The sequence below is a fragment of the Bos indicus genome, chromosome 15 (assembly GCF_029378745.1).
Source record: "Bos indicus isolate NIAB-ARS_2022 breed Sahiwal x Tharparkar chromosome 15, NIAB-ARS_B.indTharparkar_mat_pri_1.0, whole genome shotgun sequence".
Taxonomy (NCBI): domain Eukaryota; kingdom Metazoa; phylum Chordata; class Mammalia; order Artiodactyla; family Bovidae; genus Bos; species Bos indicus.
Window position 1 is genome coordinate 9,482,422 of NC_091774.1, and position 17,882 is coordinate 9,500,303.

At 36.5% G+C, this 17,882-nt stretch overlaps 1 protein-coding gene across 2 annotated transcripts in view; it reads right to left on the reverse strand.

Moving 5' to 3' along the window:
* The window catches only part of CNTN5 (contactin 5), a 1,681,138-nt gene that overhangs the window by 321,601 nt on the left and 1,341,655 nt on the right, over window positions 1-17,882 (reverse strand). For both annotated transcript variants that reach the window (XM_070803337.1, XM_070803338.1), the window contains exons 12-13: window positions 11,889-12,018; window positions 6,572-6,722 (exon numbers count right to left, since the gene is read on the reverse strand). In XM_070803337.1, coding sequence (XP_070659438.1) covers window positions 6,572-6,722; window positions 11,889-12,018 — 281 coding nt within the window. The remainder of the gene's footprint in view (window positions 1-6,571; window positions 6,723-11,888; window positions 12,019-17,882) is intronic.

Here is a 17,882-nt window from a genome sequence, read left to right on the forward strand (position 1 = left end):
CAGAAACAAGGTCCTAATTATACCCATGAATTCCTTTTCTTCCTGAGAAAACAAAAGAAGACTTTGTTTTCCCCTCAGTAACAATGTCCTTTAGGGCTTATGCTAAGAATATATTTTTCCATATGTCTGTGAGTCAGTATGTGAGCCTGATCATTGTTGCCTAATAAACACAACATGAATTCCCACCAGAAGTCAACTAATGGGCACTTCAAGTGCAATTTTCTGTGCGTGTTAAATGACTGAGTTGGAAACTTCGCTGTTCTGAAGCTCCTTTGGTGAGGAGGGGATTATTACAAAGGATTTTCAGCAAGTCTTTACTTAGATTATAGTCCCATAAAAGAAAAAAAAAATACACTATAATACTACCCCTCCATAGGATACTTTTTATATTTTGGGATACAGGGTTTCCTTAGCACCCATCTGAATTATAGTCCATTTTCTCCATAACTGGTACCCACCCTCCTTGGTCTAGAAATGAAAATTGGTACTTATTACAATAATTGTGAACAATTTTAAAAACATATATGACATATTTTATGGGTTTCAATAACAGTTTTAATATATGCAGATGGAGAATAAACAAAAAACCTGTGCATTTGCAAAAGCAATGTATTCTTCATTTCAGCCAAGATTGTCTTTGCCCACAAAAAATACAGAAAATGAACATGGAATAATGAAGGCTTAATATTTGTGCACTGCTGGAGTGCCTCTGGGTGATTATATTTTAACAGAAGTTAATGGCCAAGTAATGGAAATAATGAGCTGAAGTGAAAATCTAATATGCGTTTGATGAGCAGAAGATTCTGAATGAAAGTACACTAGAGGAGAAAATCCCTATGGACTGTTTCATGTCTTAGTATTCCTGGAACAAATTAGTTTCAGTATGAAAATGGACATGATCGATAAAGGAACTTAAGTGGACATGTGCTGGTGATTTTTTAAAGCAATGGGACAAAACCTGGAGATTCCATAAAAGAAAAAAAAAATACCCAAATATAGTTTAAAAATCTTCCTCTCTATTTCCATTACTCTCTATGTATATTCATTACATGTATATTAACATGGCCTATGATACTGATCACAGAACAGGTAACTATTGAGCCCGCTAGTTCAAAAACTATCCTAATAATATTGAACCAAGAATAGGTAAGGTTGGTAAGAACGGCCACACCATGAAAAAATGCCAAGAAGTGTAGGTTTGGAGTCTGATGGATAAAGAATGCTAACATAGATTAGCAAATTTATCATATGGAAGGCACTAAAGGCTTTTTAAATGCCAGATAATAACTTAATTTAGGCATGTTTCCCCTAATTATTGGAGAAAGGATAGGAAAGTGTTAAAGTTTTTCAGAACTACTGATAAGAAAAATTAAGACCAGTATCCAAAGACTCAAAAGTTCAAATGACACCATCACCACCACCACCACCACTGTCCACATCAGCAGCAACAGATTTATCAACACGGTAACATTTATTGAGCACTTACTGAATGCCATATACCAGCCAATGTATTTTACACACAAAATTTCATTTATTTCTCAGTACCTAACAGTTACTCTTATTCTTTTAGATCCTAATTTTATCAGTAAGAAAATTAAGTAACCTGTTGAAAACTCATCATCTTCCCGCTTTACACACTGGGTTCTACTGTTACCCACAATGATAAACTTCTCTGTAAATTATAAATGCTATGGACTTAAAAGCAATCATCATCATTATTAGTAATAATATGATTTACTGTTTGAGCAGCAGTTCATACCGATTATATCCTGGTATAGACAATTCATTCTTATAAAAAAACAAATGACTATAAACAACTCACAAACTCTGACATAATCCATTTTCTTACATATTTTAGTTTTACCACTTAGGGCCAAATGAATGAAATATTTTGTATGTATAATCAGGCAACTTATTTGTTAATCACATTTCTTCTAAAATTCATGTTGTGTCCTAGTTATTCTTTATTACATTTAAAATTTGCATGCATGTGTGCATGCTAAAGTATCTTCAGTCCTGTCAGTCTCTCTGTGACTCTATGGAATGTAGCCTACTAGGCTCCTCTGTCCTTGGAGGTTCTCCAGGCAAGAATACTGAAGTGGGTTGAAATGTCCTCCTCCAGGAGATCTTCCCAACCCAGGTATTGAACCCCTGTCTCCTATGACCCCTGCATTACAGGCAGATTATTTACTGCTGAGCCACCCAGGAAGCCCTTTAAACTTTAGGATAATGATTTATGTATTTCTTTAGCAAAACAGATAAATTTAAGAAAGTTTGTGTTTTGAAGAATCCTTCCCCAAACAAAATGAAACTGAATTTGGGAACATTCTGTTAGGTAGTTAGAATAGGAAAAAGGAGTCCAAAATGGCAGTGCCTAAAAGACAAAGGAAAAAGTCCACGAAAGTGGAACAAAAGAAAATCCATGGACTGGAGTGAGAAATTCAGGTGAAACAAACATGCAGCCTTCTTGGCTAGCCCAATTTGCATAGGGTAGGCTCAAGGGGAGGAGGAAACAAACATATAAAAGGAGGAAGTCAAGAGGGACTGAGGTCTTTCCTTTGGGGTCGGCCTGCCCTCATGCCTCCAGGGTGTACTGCCCTTTATTTTCAGAATAAAATTGAGCTGTAACCAAGCTGTAACACGAGCCCACCATTTCAAATCTTTGCTGCAGTAAGACAGAACTGAGGAAATTACAATGCGCCCCGACATACCCATCAAAATGTGGCAGAAGAGGGTAAGGTAATAAATTGACACTCTATTGATAAAATAAATGACTTATTAACTGCAAGTTGTTATAGATTTACAGTTCAGAATTACATTGAAATTAATGCTGATTCAAATTCACCATTTTGAGTTTCTGACATATTTTCAGCTGATTTGGTGACAATTTTTTTTCTGCAATTGAAATCTTTTATTTCATTTTTAGATTATTGCTCTGGACACAATTTTATGCTTTGAAAGTGATATGTTTCTCATACCTAATGCTCCTCTTAAGATATATTATTATTTTAATACCATTTTCCCAATGTAATACTAGTGTTTATGTCTCCATATAGGAAATTGCCATTTGCTGTTTTAATCCTATTTTGGAAAGACCCCAAATAACTCTGAAAATTGTGAATGAAGGTCAGGCTATTCATTTAACATTTTTTTTTCTAATTATAGTTTGGATGAGTGAAGGACATACTTGATGCAGATTACATGAATGCTGAACATATTTATAACAAAATAAACAATAATTTGAACCTGTGCCCCAATGTGAAATACATATGACCCTACATTTTCAAAGTATTAACAGTTTTCTAACATCTCCCTTTTAGGGAAATTAAATAGTCTTTTTAGGCTTAAGAGACAATGCAGAACAGGCCTCTGACCTTGCTTCTAACCTGACTGGACCTGACCTAACTGTGAGTGCCCAGACTGCCTGGTGTGAGTGCAAGACTTGCAGCACCATAGATAAGACAGGTAAGGAATCTTGGAGTTGTTGAGCCCCTGGAGGGGGCCTGGCCAAACAAGCCCTGCATCTTAACAACATTCCAAGTTTTACATGGCAAAACAAACACCATTAACATGAAAGCAGAGCTTCAATTTTCTCACAGGTTGATGAATGAGGGATTATAAACCCTAAACTACAATTTTAAGAGACTCACCCACAGAGTGGATGTACGGCCTGGGACATTTGCCCAATTGGGACTCAGTATGTGCTGTGACATGAGACTTCCCAATGCTATTTAAGTCTGGATGGGAGCAAATCCAATTTGGTGAGGTATGTATTATTGCTCTCCTTTGCTGTTTCTCTTTTCTTTTAATGTTAGTAAAGAAAGTAAGCTAGGTAGTTCTCTAATAAATAGTGGTATTATTCATTTGTATATAATGTGTGACTTAGTTTGTTAGCAAATCCTTTGAATCTGAGACAAAACTGAAAACTTTTTGCAAAACACTCCCTTTCTACTTACAAATGGCTGAAGTGCTTTTAACAGATACAAATGATCTAAAATATATGTAAGAAAACAAGTTGTCATATGTAATTGAGATACTCTTCTAAAGTATATAAAATATATACATTTAAACTTTTGTTTTGAGCTCATATTTTTAGAATGTACAATTGTCCACTATCTATGTGTATTCTTATAATGCTTTGTGGAATTCTTTCTACTGTTATTTAAATCTTAGCCTCTTATTTTAATATTTGAACATTTATTTTTTATATTCAACTAGATTGTATTCTTAGTGAAACTTGACACTGCCGAAAATGTTAGTAAGTTATATATCACTAAAAATTATATTTTACAAGTGTGCCTGACAATTTTTAAGAATAAAGATGCACCTATTATATTTGATATTTGTTATTAAATTAAACCAATTTACAGATTTAAACATATAGTTCAGGGTAATAAAATACTAAGTAATTGTGTCCAAATCTTACTTTTACTTAAATAAAAACACCTTTCAATATTATTGCTAAATAGCATTTTGACCAGAGGTATTGAAATATGAAAATGTGAGTGATCTTAGTTTGATGCCATTGTATTTCATTGTTAACCAAGGAGTTAGCAGTAAATAGAAAAGGGAGCAAGAAAAATGGTTCATAACTATGAATTTTGACTTCTGTAAAATAAAAAGTTTATTACACTCATATTTTTGTAATAGAAATTCATAATCCCATTCCTCTTTCAGTACTTTTGCTTTGACAAAAGTGATAGCACTAGGCTTATTAAACTCAATGTGATGTCTACAAATAGTTGATGAGGGACATTCTATGGTGAACTGAAATAAATAAGACAAGGCTCACATGTCATTTTCAAACATAAAACAAAGTAATGCATTTCAAATGGAATGGCTTATACTAATATGGCATATATATATTGATGATATTATGAGAAAATTTAATATATTCAAAAAATGCTAACTAAGCAATGTAAAGTATATGTTCTTACTAGGATACTATAAATTCATTTTCTTCTATTATAATGAAAGGTTTGTGTGAGGTTTTTGTTTCTTTGTTTTTTTGTTTCTTTGTTTTTTTCATATTTCTGAGCAATAATCATTAAAAATTCACTTCAACCATATACAGTTCAACCAAATGCAACACTAAACTTACAGCTTGTAATTCACTCCCCAATCTCACTTGCACTAAGAAAGAGTATTTTTTTTTTTAACAAAATATCCATTATGTGCGAGATAAGTCACTTCAATCATATCCAACTCTTTGTGACCCTATGGACCATAGCCCACCAGGCTCCTCTGTCCGTGGGATTCTCCAGGCAAGAATATTTGAGAGGGCTGCCATGCTGTATTCCAGGGGATCTTCCCGACCCAGGGATCAAACCCACATCTCTTGCATTGCAGATGGATTCCTTACCACTGGTGCTACCTGGGAAACCCAATGTTCACGATAATCCATATCAATTCTAGGCAGCATAGATCCTTGGGACTGATCATAATCCAATCATTCATAAATTATTTCATTAGAGACATGCAACTTAAAATAATATTTCTCAGACTTCAATGGGAAAAGTGTACATTCCAAAGATATTTTTCAAATATGTCAAAATATTCCAAAATTACTTAAGGAATTGTTTAATGGACTCTAATGCTGACTTAAATTATTTTAGCTATATGTTTACTGAGACTGAAACATAAATCAAAACATAAACTCCTTATTTTTATAAATCCAATAAAAAACATAACCTTAAACAATATGCAACATTATTTTAACATAATAGAGGATAATATTTTATCAAACCACCATTTGCAACACCAGATGATAATGATTGGTAACGCATGGGACTTTTAAATTTGTCGTACATGGACTGTTGTGCAACTATGTGATGCTCTCATCATTTCCCCCCATTTGTAGTCCTATGCTCTGCTTTGGCTTTATGTATCAATGACAGACCTTTATATGGTAGACAGTTCTCTGTACATTCCTCATTTGCATGTAGCAACTGACATAATTCTATAGTATTTTTCATAAACATAATTAAAGCAAAAATGAAAATTTAGACCCAAATTTTGCTTGGCAGTATTCTGTCATAAAAGGATTACTCAGGATATCAAGAATATGTTTATATTATTTTTAATACTAACATTGAAATGAGAACCCATCATCTAAAAATTATCATAGATAACTTCTCGGTCCTCAAACTTGGAGACCCAAAATGAAAAATTAACTAAGAATATGTTTATATTATTTTTAATACTAACATTGAAATGAAAACTCATCATCTAAAAATTATCATAGATAACTTCTGGGTCCTTACACGTAGAGACCCAAAATGAAGAATTAACTAACTGAATGAAAGTGTTTGCTTTCTTCATAATCTGGTGAAATTCCCAGTTGGTGCTGAAATACCACAAAAACAAAGAAATATGGCCATTTTGAGATAGAACTTTTTCCTTTATAGATCACTTGATCTTTTTTTAATGATTATGAAGACAAAACCATAGCTCAGTCATTTCATGAAATATGTCTCACCATTATGTTAAGACTCATATATTTTGTCTGTATCATCTGCAACTTCAGAAAAGTCTGATATTAAAAGTTTAAATTATGAAATAGACTTCTAACCTTTTATTTTCTCTAACTGCTTTGTCTCCCTTCTTCCAAGAGATAGTTGGTTTTGGAGATCCTTGAGGTTTGCACTCTATGATGACTTCTTGGTCTTTGGGAATAATTATTGTTTTCTTCAGTTGATTCAGTGCAAAAGTGGGAGCTGAAGCTATAAAAAAGAAAAGGTTAATTCTATCAGAAGCAATGACAGTAATTTCTAATGGATGATTCACTGAGTTTAGGCAATTTTATCTTTGGAATGCATTTTTAATAAAATCATAGGATACCTACACATATAAAAGGCACTAATTTGAAATTTAATTTAATTATTACTTAATAGATATCTTACTGGCTGTCCTTTCCTTTAGCAGGTTCTTACAATTGTGGGGCCTACTGAACCTGTGTCTCCTGCATTGTAGGCAGACACTTTACCATCTGAGCCACCAGGGAAGTCCACAGACAAAAGTTGTTTCAAAGGATGAGATGCTTTAATTATAATTAAACTTTAATTGTGAAAGCTTAATGATCCCCTTGGGCAAAAGGTGAAGGGGTTGAACATGGGTCTGTTTGGGCCTTCCTTTGGAAAAATGGAGGCTATCTGTGGAGAAGGCAATCCTGTGTCAGCTGTTTCTAATCTCGACGCATATTTTATTTAATAATGTGTATGTGTGTGTGTGTTCAGATTCTCAGTCATTTCAGATCATTGCCACACATAATTTTCCAGGCAAGAATACCGGAGCAGGTGACCATTTTCTACTTCAGGGGTCTTCCTGACCCAGGCACGGAACTGGGATCTCCTGCACCTCCTGCATTGGCAGGCAGCTTCTTTAGCATGGGGCCACCTGAGAAGTGCATTTAAATAATGTACAAAACTAAATGTAGAGGTTTAAGAAATACATTTTTAAGAAATTGAATAATTCAAATTTCAACTCATTGGTTGCAATTATTCACCTAGGCCTGAACATTCATTAATATTTATTTGTATTACTAGATTTTTATTAATAGTTTTCATTTAAACTTCCCAAGACATTCCAGTAGGTAACTGTGGTTAAGAATGATGAACTAAAGTTCAGTGCAGATCAGTCGCTCAGTCATATCCAACTATTTGTTACCCCATGGACTGCAGCATGCAAGGCTTGCTGCACCACCAAATCCTGGAGCCTACTCAAACTCATGTCAAGCCTGTCAGAGATGCCATTCAACCATCTCATCCTCTGTCATCCCCTTCTCCTCCTGCCTTCAATCTTTCCCAGAATCAAGGTCTTTTCAATGAGTCAGTTCTTCCCATCAGATGGCCAAAGTATTGGAGTTTCATCTTCATCATCAGTCCTTCCAATGAACATTCAGGACTGATTTCCTTTAGGATGGACTGGTTGGATCTCCTTGTAGTCCAAGAGGCTGTCAAGAGTCTTCTCCAACATCACAGTTCAAAAGCATCTGTTCTTTGGTGCTCAGCTGTCTTTGTATTCCAACTCTCACACTCATACATGACTACTGGAAAAAACCATAGCTTTGACTAGATGGACCTTTGTTGGCAAAAGAATGTCCCTGCTTTTTAATATGCTGTCTAGCTTGGTCATAGCTTTTCTTCCAAGGAGCAAATGCCTTTTAATTTCATGGCTGCACTCAAAGTCTTACTGTTTCCACTGTTTCCTCATCTATTTCCCATGAAGCGATGGGACCAGATGTCATGATTTTAGTTTTCTGAGTGTTGACTTCTAAGCCAACTTTTTCACTCTCCTCTTTCACTTTCATCAAGAGGCTCTTTAGTTCTTCTTCATTTTCTGCCATAAGGGTGGTGTCATCTGCATATCTGAAGTTATTGATATTTCTCCCAGCAAACTTGATTCCAGCTTGTGCTTCATCCAGCCCAGCACTTTGCATGATGTACTCTGCATATAAGTTAATTAAGCAGGGCAACAATATACAGCCTTGACATACTCCTTTCCCGATTTGGAACCAGTCTGCTGTTCCATGTCCAGTTCTAACTGTTGCTTCTTGACCTGAATACAGATTTCCCAGGAGTCAGGTAGGGGGTGCAGTTATTCCCATCTCTTTAAGAATTTTCCATAGTTTGTTGTGATCCAAAAGTCAAAGGCTTTGCCATAGTCAATAAAGAAGAAGTAGGTGTTTTTCTGGAACTCTGGTGTTTTTCCATGATCCAAAAGACGTTGACAGTTTGATCTCTGGTTCCCCGGCCTTTTTAAGCCCAGCTTGAATATCTGGAAGTTCACGGTTCACGTATTGCTGAAGCCTGGCTTGGAGAATTTTGAGCATTACTTTACTAGTGTGTGAGATGAGTGCAATTGTGTGGTAGCTTGAGCATTCTTTGGCATTGCCTTTCTTTGGGATTGGAATGAAAACTGACCTTTTCCAGTCCTGTGGTCACTGCTGAGTTTTCCAAATTTGGTGACATATTGAGTGCAGCACTTTCACAGCATCGTCTTTTAGGATTTGAAATAGCTCACCTGTAATTCCATCATGTCCACTAGCTTTGTTCATAGTGATGCCTCCTAAGGCCCACTTGACTTTTCATTTCAGGATGTCTGGCTCTAGGTGAGTGATCACACCATTGTGATTATATGGTTTCTGAAGATCTTTTTGTATAGTTTCTCTGTCCTTAATTGTGCCCATCTTTGCATGAAATATTCCCTTGGTATCTCTGCTTTTCTTGAGATCTCTAGTCTTTTCCCATTCTATTGTTTTCCTCTTTTTCTTTGCATTTATCACTGAGGAAGGCTTTCTTATCTTTCCTTGCTATTCTTCAGGACTTTGTGTTCAAATGCATGTATCTTTCCTTTTCTCCTTTACCTTTAGCTTCTCTTCTTTTCTCAGCTATTTGTAAGGCTTCCTCAGTCGACCATTTTGCCATTTTGCATTTCTTTTTCTTGGGGATGGTCTTGATTCCTGTCTCCTGTACAATGTGATGAATTCCCTCCATGGTTCTTTAAGCACTTTATCAGATCTAATCCCTTGAATCTATTTGTCACTTCCACTGTATAGTCATAAGGGATTTGATTTAGGTCATACCTGAATGGTCTAGTGGTTTTCCCTACTTTCTTCAATTTAAGTCTGAATTTGGCAATAAGGAGTTCATAATCTCACCCACAGTCAGCTTTCAGCCTCATTTTTTGCTGACTGTATAGAGCTTCTACATCCTTGGCTGCAAAGAATATAATCAATATTATTTTGGTATTGACCTTCTGGTGATGACCATGTGTAGAATCTTCTCTTGTGTTGTTGGAAGAGGGTATTTGCTATGACCAGTGCATTCTCTTGGCAAAACGCTGTTAGCCTTTGCCCTGCTTCATCTGTACTTCAAGGTCAAATTTGCCGGTTATTCCAGGTATTTGTCGACTTTCTACTTTTGCATTTCAGTCCCCTATAATGAAACGGATATCTTTTTGGGGTGTTTGTTCTAGAAGGTCTTGTAGTTCTTCACCGAACCGTTCAGCTTCTTCAGCATTAGTGGTTGGGGCATAGACTTGGATTACTGTGATATTGAATGGTTTGCCTTGGAAATGAAAAGAGATGATTCTGTCATTTTTCAGATTGCATCCAAGTACTGCACTTCAGACTCTTGTTGACTATGATGGCTACTCTATTTCTTCTAAGGGATTCTTACCCAAAGTATTAGATATAATGGTCATCTGAGTTAAATTCACTCATTCCAGTCCATTTTAGTTCACTGATTCCTAAAATGCTGAACTATGCATGATACTAGATGCTTGGGCCTAGTGCACTGGGATGACCCAGAGGGATGGTATGGGGAGGAAGGAGGGAGGATGGTTCAGGATGGGGAGCACATGTATACCTGTGATGGATTCATTTTGATATTTGGCAAAACTAATACAATTATGTAAAGTTTAAAAATAAAATAAAAAAAAGAGTATGTGAAACAAACAAACAAAAAAGAGACACTTTTATATCTAAAAGAGAAACTGGAAAATATCTGTACGAGTTTATTGTATCTTAGACATTTATTTATGCCAGTCTGACAACTTATGAATATTTCATTTGTGTTTTATGTTCACTACATAGAAGTATAACATAGTTATACTAGCACATAACACATAACATTAAAAGATATCTAATGTTTTAGCATAGCACATAACATTAAAAGATATCTATGCATCACAAACAGAAAAAGGTACCAACTGAAATGAGTTAAGAAATTGAAAGAAAAGTTTAGAAATTTATAGAAAGATAACATATTTTGTTGCCTACTGGGGATATACCTTATTAAAGGTAATTTTGAAAATATATTTTTGAATAAGAAAGGGACCCATTTGAGAGTGTTTCTGGATAAACCATTGATTAGGTGAGTTCTGAAGCAGTTTTTTTTAATTCAGAAATACAAGTGTATGAGTTAACAAGAAAGCAAATACTTTTTGATTGGTTAGGGTGTAATACACTGAAACATGGACTCCTGTATCAACATTGGATGGATTTGTTATAGTATGAAGAAATTTCAAATGTAAACATTCATAATTCAAGTTGATTTATGGCATATTATATTTAACTGATATATGAAAGGCGCATTTTCAGATTCCAAGAGCTTGGGTGTTTCTGTTAATGTTGTGCTTTGGGTCAGTGGGAAGTACAAAGCACACTCAGGCTTTTGCCCACTTTTGAGAAATGGTGTATTAAGATCATCTAAGTCTCTCTCCTATTCCAGAACCAAAATTTATAAAATCTTGAGAGTGAGAAAAAGGAAAATCAAGTCCAGTGACCTAAAGAGACTCAATCTGGTAGTCTATTTCCCTGGATTGAATTTTTCTTGTAGTAAAGTGTGAAGTAGTGCTTGTGTTCTGGTTATATTCCAGATATAACCCTATGAGCTTACTGTGCCTGGCTTTAGGAGGGCTCTCATTAACCTTTTAAGGTGATAACATCCCTTTAACAGAGAATGCTTTCTTGGGAGTCCTGCCTTGCAGGAGCCCCATGCCTACTGGTAGGTAGGAGCAGCTTGGGAAAATATTAAGCACTGCGATGTTGATAACCTATATTCTGATCCTCTACCCTTATGACAAGTTTCCTTGAAAGTTACCATACTTTTCTTATGTGATTTTTTAAAGCCATAGGAAAGATATATTGTGTAAATCTGTTATGATTAAAACTAAAATTAAAGAAAATAAAAGTTATGGGACAAACTGTATGCCATATAACCTTATCTCCCCAAATTTAAAAAGTACATATCAGCAAGGCATATTATTTATTTTTAAAAGATAAAATAGATTTTTACAATCACATCATAAACCTTCAGTATAGTAAGAATTAGAGCATGAAAAGAAGCCACACTTCTTTCCTATTTATTTAGTTATAAAATGCATACCTAAAATCTTCAGTTCAGCACTTGCATAAATTGTTCCGTATTTATTTTCAGCCAAACACTGATACATTCCAGCATCCGATTGATTCACGTTGTGGATCATCAATACTCCATTAACCATCTCAATCCTACTCTGTAATGGAATAAGAAAAATAGATATAGAAATTGAATGTTTCACACATATTTTACAGTTACTCTGTCCTAGATTAAAAAAAAAAAAAAAAAGCCTCCAACTTTGAAACCCCATGGACTATAGCCGTTTGACTCCTATCCATGGAATTCTCCAGGCAAGAATACTGGTGTGTGTAGCTATTCCCTTCAGGGGATCTTCCTGACCCAGTCACTGAACCTGGGTCTCCTGCATTGCAGACAGATTCTTTACTATCTGAGTCAACACGAAGCCCCCACAATTAATACAGTTGAACATTATTTCAACTTAGGAAAACAAATTTACTATGCATTATTCTAATGCAAAATATAGCTATGTTTTGATCAGAAAAGAAATTATATCTTCTTATAGTTATTTTTATGAACTTTACTTTTGATTATATTTTAAAATAAGCTGCTTTTGTTTGGTATACTGGTTAAGCTTATGAAATACAGTCATCAGATAATGCTTTTATTGAATTTATTTTACAAATAAGAAGCTGGAGCTCAAATGTAGAAAGGATTGAGACTACAGATATGTAGGATCAAGGTTAAATACAGTCCACTAAATTCCAAGAATCTATTATATAGATATGGTCAGATGTTTGTCTTTTCTCTCACTTCCCGGCACAATGACATAGATTTAAAAAAATAAATAAAAAACTGTCCTATAACTGGAATCTGTATAAAACTATTGGTCAGAAAATGTAAATTTCATTATCAGATGAAATAATACAGAAGGCAAAAAATTAAACATATGCAAACTGAGGTAAACTGAGGCCAAGAGCACACTTCAAAAACAAATTTTAAATTTAAAATGTTTAACTATCAGGTATCTTATCTATTTAACATCAAGCAAATCATTCTTTTAATTTTAGTGAGCAGTGCTTTGCTTATCTATCAACAGATGCCAAGTAATTTGACATCATTTTTTAAATGAACCCATTCATTCATCTGCCAGCGGATTTACTGAGTTGATGAGAGTAGACAGTATAACCACCACAGGGCCCTTCCCAAGGTTTATGTGATATCCCAAGAAGATTAGAGAGACAGGCAATAAGCCAATGTCCCAGGATTCCCACTCCCTCCCTCTCAGTTTTCTTTAATAGTTCTCCTACTCTTTTTATTTGTGTCAGTCTTTTTCTGTAACTGTGCTTTGGGCCTTAGTGATTTTAGAATAAGGGAATAATGGAGTTGGATGTGACTGTGAGGGTGATATGATCCAAGTTTTTGATTTTACAAAAGGGCAAATCAAGGTCCAAAAAGGCAAACTACAGAAACGAGATCCTTTGATAATGGCAGAACTTGGGCAGAAACTGTGTTTGGAATTTCAATTTACACACTTTCCCTCCCTTTTATCCATAGGTAATTGACTATTTCCCCTGGGCTTAAAAGGGATACAAGGGAAAGGTGAAATTATAACAATTATTCTGATATTAAATGGTGATTTATTTTCAAATCTGGTATTTATTAAGTTGCTTTAAAAACACTTACTAGATTTACTAAAAAGCAATTTAAGTCTATGTTAGAAGCATGTCATGGAAAGAAACTGCCTAGGACACAGAAGACTAAGATTCTCTCCCAATCATGTCTCTTACAATATATGTGATCTTATAACAGGAGGGAAAGTGGCAGGGCACAACTTCTGAAAGAGAAACATAGCCCAGTTCAGTTCAGTCACTCAGTCATGTCCTACTCTTTGCAACCCCATGGACTGCAGCATTCCAAACTTCCCTGTCCATCAAAAACTCCTGGAGCTTCCTTAAACTCAAGTCCATCGAGTTGGTGATGCCATCCAACCATCTCATCTTTTGTTGTCCACTTCTCCTCCTGCCTTCAATCCTTCCCAGCACCAAGGTTTTTTCAAAGGAGTCAGTACTTCACATCAGATGGCCAAAAGAGCTTCAGCTTCAGCATCAGTCCTAACAATGAATAGTCAGAACTGATTTCCTTTAGGATTAACTGGTTGAAGCTCCTTGCTGTCCAAGGCATTCTCAAGAGTCTTCTCCAAGACAACAGTTCAAAAGCATCAATTTGATGCTTTTAGCATAGACCAAGGAGTGCTTGAATGGGACCTTTTGAAGAAAGTCCCCATTATCTTCATTACCTCCACCATAATTTGGCCTCAGGTCAAATAACAGGGAGGGAACACAGCGCCACCCTTCAAAGAAAATTGGATTAAAGATTTACTGAGCATGACCCCACCCATCAGAACAAGATACAGTTTCCCCCTCAGTCAGTCTCTCCCATCAGGAAGCTTCAGCTCAACATTCAAAAAACTAAGATCATGGCATCTGGTCCCATCACTTCATGGAAATAGATGGGGAAACAGGGGAAACAGTGTCAGACTTTATTTCAGGGGGCTCCAAAATCACTGCCGATGGTGATTGCAGCCATGAAATTAAAAGACGCTTAATCCTTGGAAGGAAAGTTACGACCAACCTAGATAGCATATTCAAAAGCAGAGACATTACTTTGCCAACAAAGATCCGTCTAGTCAAGGCTATGGTTTTTCCAGTAGTCATGTATGGATGTGAGGGTTGGACTGTGAAGAAAGCTGAGCACCGAAGAACTGATGCTTTTGCATGGTGGTGTTGGAGAAGACTCTTGAGCGTCCCTTAGACTGCAAGGAGATCCAACCAGTCCATTCTAAAGGAGATCAGTAGTGGGTGATCTTTGGAAGGAATGATGCTAAAGCTTAAACTCCAGTACTTTGGCCACCTGATGGGAAGAGCTGACTCATTGGAAAAGACTCTGATGCTGGGAGGGATTGGGGGCAGGAGGAGAAGGGGATGACAGAGGATGAGATGGCTGGATGGCATCACCGACTCGATGGATGTGAGTTTGAGTGAACTCTGGGAGTTGGTGATGGACAGGGAGGCCTGGCGTGCTGCAATTCATGGGGTCGCAAAGAGTCAGACACGACTGAGCGACTGAACTGAAATGAACTGAACTGAACTGATGCTTCTCCATTAGAGGGCAGAAAGACTGAAGACCACACAATAAAAGAAAAGTAACAAATCTGAGGTTATTGATATGTCTCCTGGCAATCTTGATTTCAACTTGTGCTTCTTCCAGCCCAGCGTTTCTCATGATATACTCTGCATAGAAGTTAAATAAGCAGGGTGACAATATACAGCCTTGACGTACTCCTTTTCCTATTTGGAACCAGTCTGTTGTGTCATGTCCAGTTCTAACTGTTGCTTCCTGACCTGCATATAGGTTTCTCAAGAGGCAGGTCAGGTGGTCTGGTATTCCCATCCCTTGAAGAATTTTCCACAGTTTATTGTGATCCACACAGTCAAAGGCTTTGGCATAGTCAATAAAGCAGAAATAGATGTTTTTCTGGAACTCTCTTGCTTTTTCGATGATCCAGCGGATGTTGGCAATTTGATCTCTGGTTCCTCTGCCTTTTCTAAAACCAGCTTGAACATCTGGAAGTTCATGGTTCATTTATTGCTGAAGCTTGGCTCGGAGAATTTTGAGCATTACTTTACTAGTGTATGAGATGAGTGCAATTGTGTGGTAGTTTGAGCATTCTTTGGCATTGCCTTTCTTTGGAATTGGAATGAAAACTGACCTTTTCCTGTCCTGTGGCCACTGCTGAGTTTTCCAAATTTTCTGGCATATTGAGTGCAGCAAACTACTGCACAATTGCTTTCATCTCACACACTATCAAAATAATGATCAAAATTCTCCAAGCCAGGCTTCAGTGGTATGTGAAGTGTGAACTTCAAGATGTTCAAGCTGGTTTTAGAAAAGGCAGAGGAACCAGAGATCAAATTGCCAACATATTTTCGATCATTGAAAAGAATGAGAGTTTCAGAAAAACATCTACTTCTCCTTCATTGACTATGCCAAAGCCTTCGACTGTGTGGATCAAGACAAACTGTGGAAAATTCTGAAAGAGATGGGAATACTAGACCACCTGATCTGCTTCCTGAGAAATCTATAGGCAGGTCAAAAAGAAACAGAACTGGACATGGAACAATAGACTGGTTTCAAATCTGAAAGGAGTATGTCTAGGTTGTACATTGTCAATTTGCTTATTTAACTTATATGCTGAGTATATTGTTAAGATTATTAGACTGGATGAAGGACAAGCTGGAATCAAGATTGCCAGGAGAAAAATCAGTAACCTCAGACATGCAGATGAAACCACACTTACTCTAGAAAGCGAAGAAGTACTAAAGAGCCTCTTGTTGAAAGTGAAAGAGGAGAGTGAAAATGTTAGATTAAAACTCAACACTCAGAAAACTAAGATCATGACATCTGGTCCCATCTTCATGGCAAATAGATGGGGAAACAATGGAAACAGCAACAGACTTTATTTTTTTGGGCTCCAAAATCACTGCAGATGGTGACTGCAGCCATGAAATTAAAAGACATTTGCTCGTTGGAAGAAAAGGTATGACCATCCTAGACAGCATATTAAAAAGCAGAGACATTACTTTCCTGACAAAGGTCTGTCTAGTCAAAGCTATGGTTTTTCCAGTAGTCATGTATGAATGTGAGAGACAGACTATAAAGAAATCTGAGCACCAAAGAACTGATGCTTTTGAACTGTGGTATTGGAGAAGATGCTTCAGAGTCCCTTGGACTGCAAGGAGATCCAGCCAGTCCATCCTAAAGGAAATCAGTCCTGAATAGTCATCACAAGGATTGATGCTGAAGCTGAAACTCCAATACTTTGGTCATCTGATGTGAAGAACTGACTCATTTGAAAAGACCCTGATGCTGGGAAAGATTGAAGGTGGGAGGAGAAGGGATGACAGAGGATGAGATGGTTGGATGACATCACCTTCTCAATGGACATGAATTTGAGTAAACTCTGGGAGTTGGTTATGGACAGGGAGGCCTGGCATGCTGCAGTCCATGGGGTCACAAAGAGTTGAACAAGACTGAGCTACTGAACTGAACTGAAGGACACAAGATAAACTGATTAGAACCAAATGGATCCAAGATAGTAGACAAGTTGATTTTGATTAGACCCTCATCCTCATTCAGCAAGGTTAATGACACATCCAGAGGCACCATGACAGTTTGAATTACTGTCAAAAGACCGAGGAGTGCATGATGACCCAATTCCTGGAAATCTCCTTTTCCCCAAAATAGTTGGAATAATCCTAACACTCATTAGCATACAAAATATCCAGCCTATAAAAGCTAACCCACTACATTTTGCACTGCACATGCCCTCTGTGATGGCCCACACTCTGTCTATGGAGTGTACTTCTCTCTGAATCTGAATAAATCCATTTCTTACCGATCACTTTGTCTCTCACTGAATTCTTTTTGTGATGGGACATCAAGAACCTGAGCTTCATTCAGTCCTGAAACCAGGTATTGTGTGTTTTGCCTGGGTTAGAATCCCAGCCCATAGGTTCAAGTCCCAATCTGTGGTAAATGGTTTCAATCTCAGGCAAGCAAATTTATTTTTTCATTATCTCACCATCTTCAAAGTGACAGCAGTAGGTTAGATGACGTCTAAAAGTCTGCTAAAAATGGCAATGAGTTAATGATAATCACTGATATTTTCCTATGGACTTACAGGATTGAATAAAATTTGAAGAAGTAATGTATTACCAGAAAGTAATGAGGCAATTAAAATTAAAGAAAACTTTATTTTTTTCAACAACAACAAAAAGAACCCTATACAAAACATGGGCAGAAGACCTAAATTTACATTTCTCCAAAGAAGACACACAGATGGCCAACAGGCACATGAAAAGATTTTCAAAATTGCCAATTATTAGAGAAATGCAAATCAAAACTACAATAAGGTACAGCCTCACACCAGTTAGAATAGCCATCACTTGAAAGTCTACAACTAACAAATGCTGGAGAGGA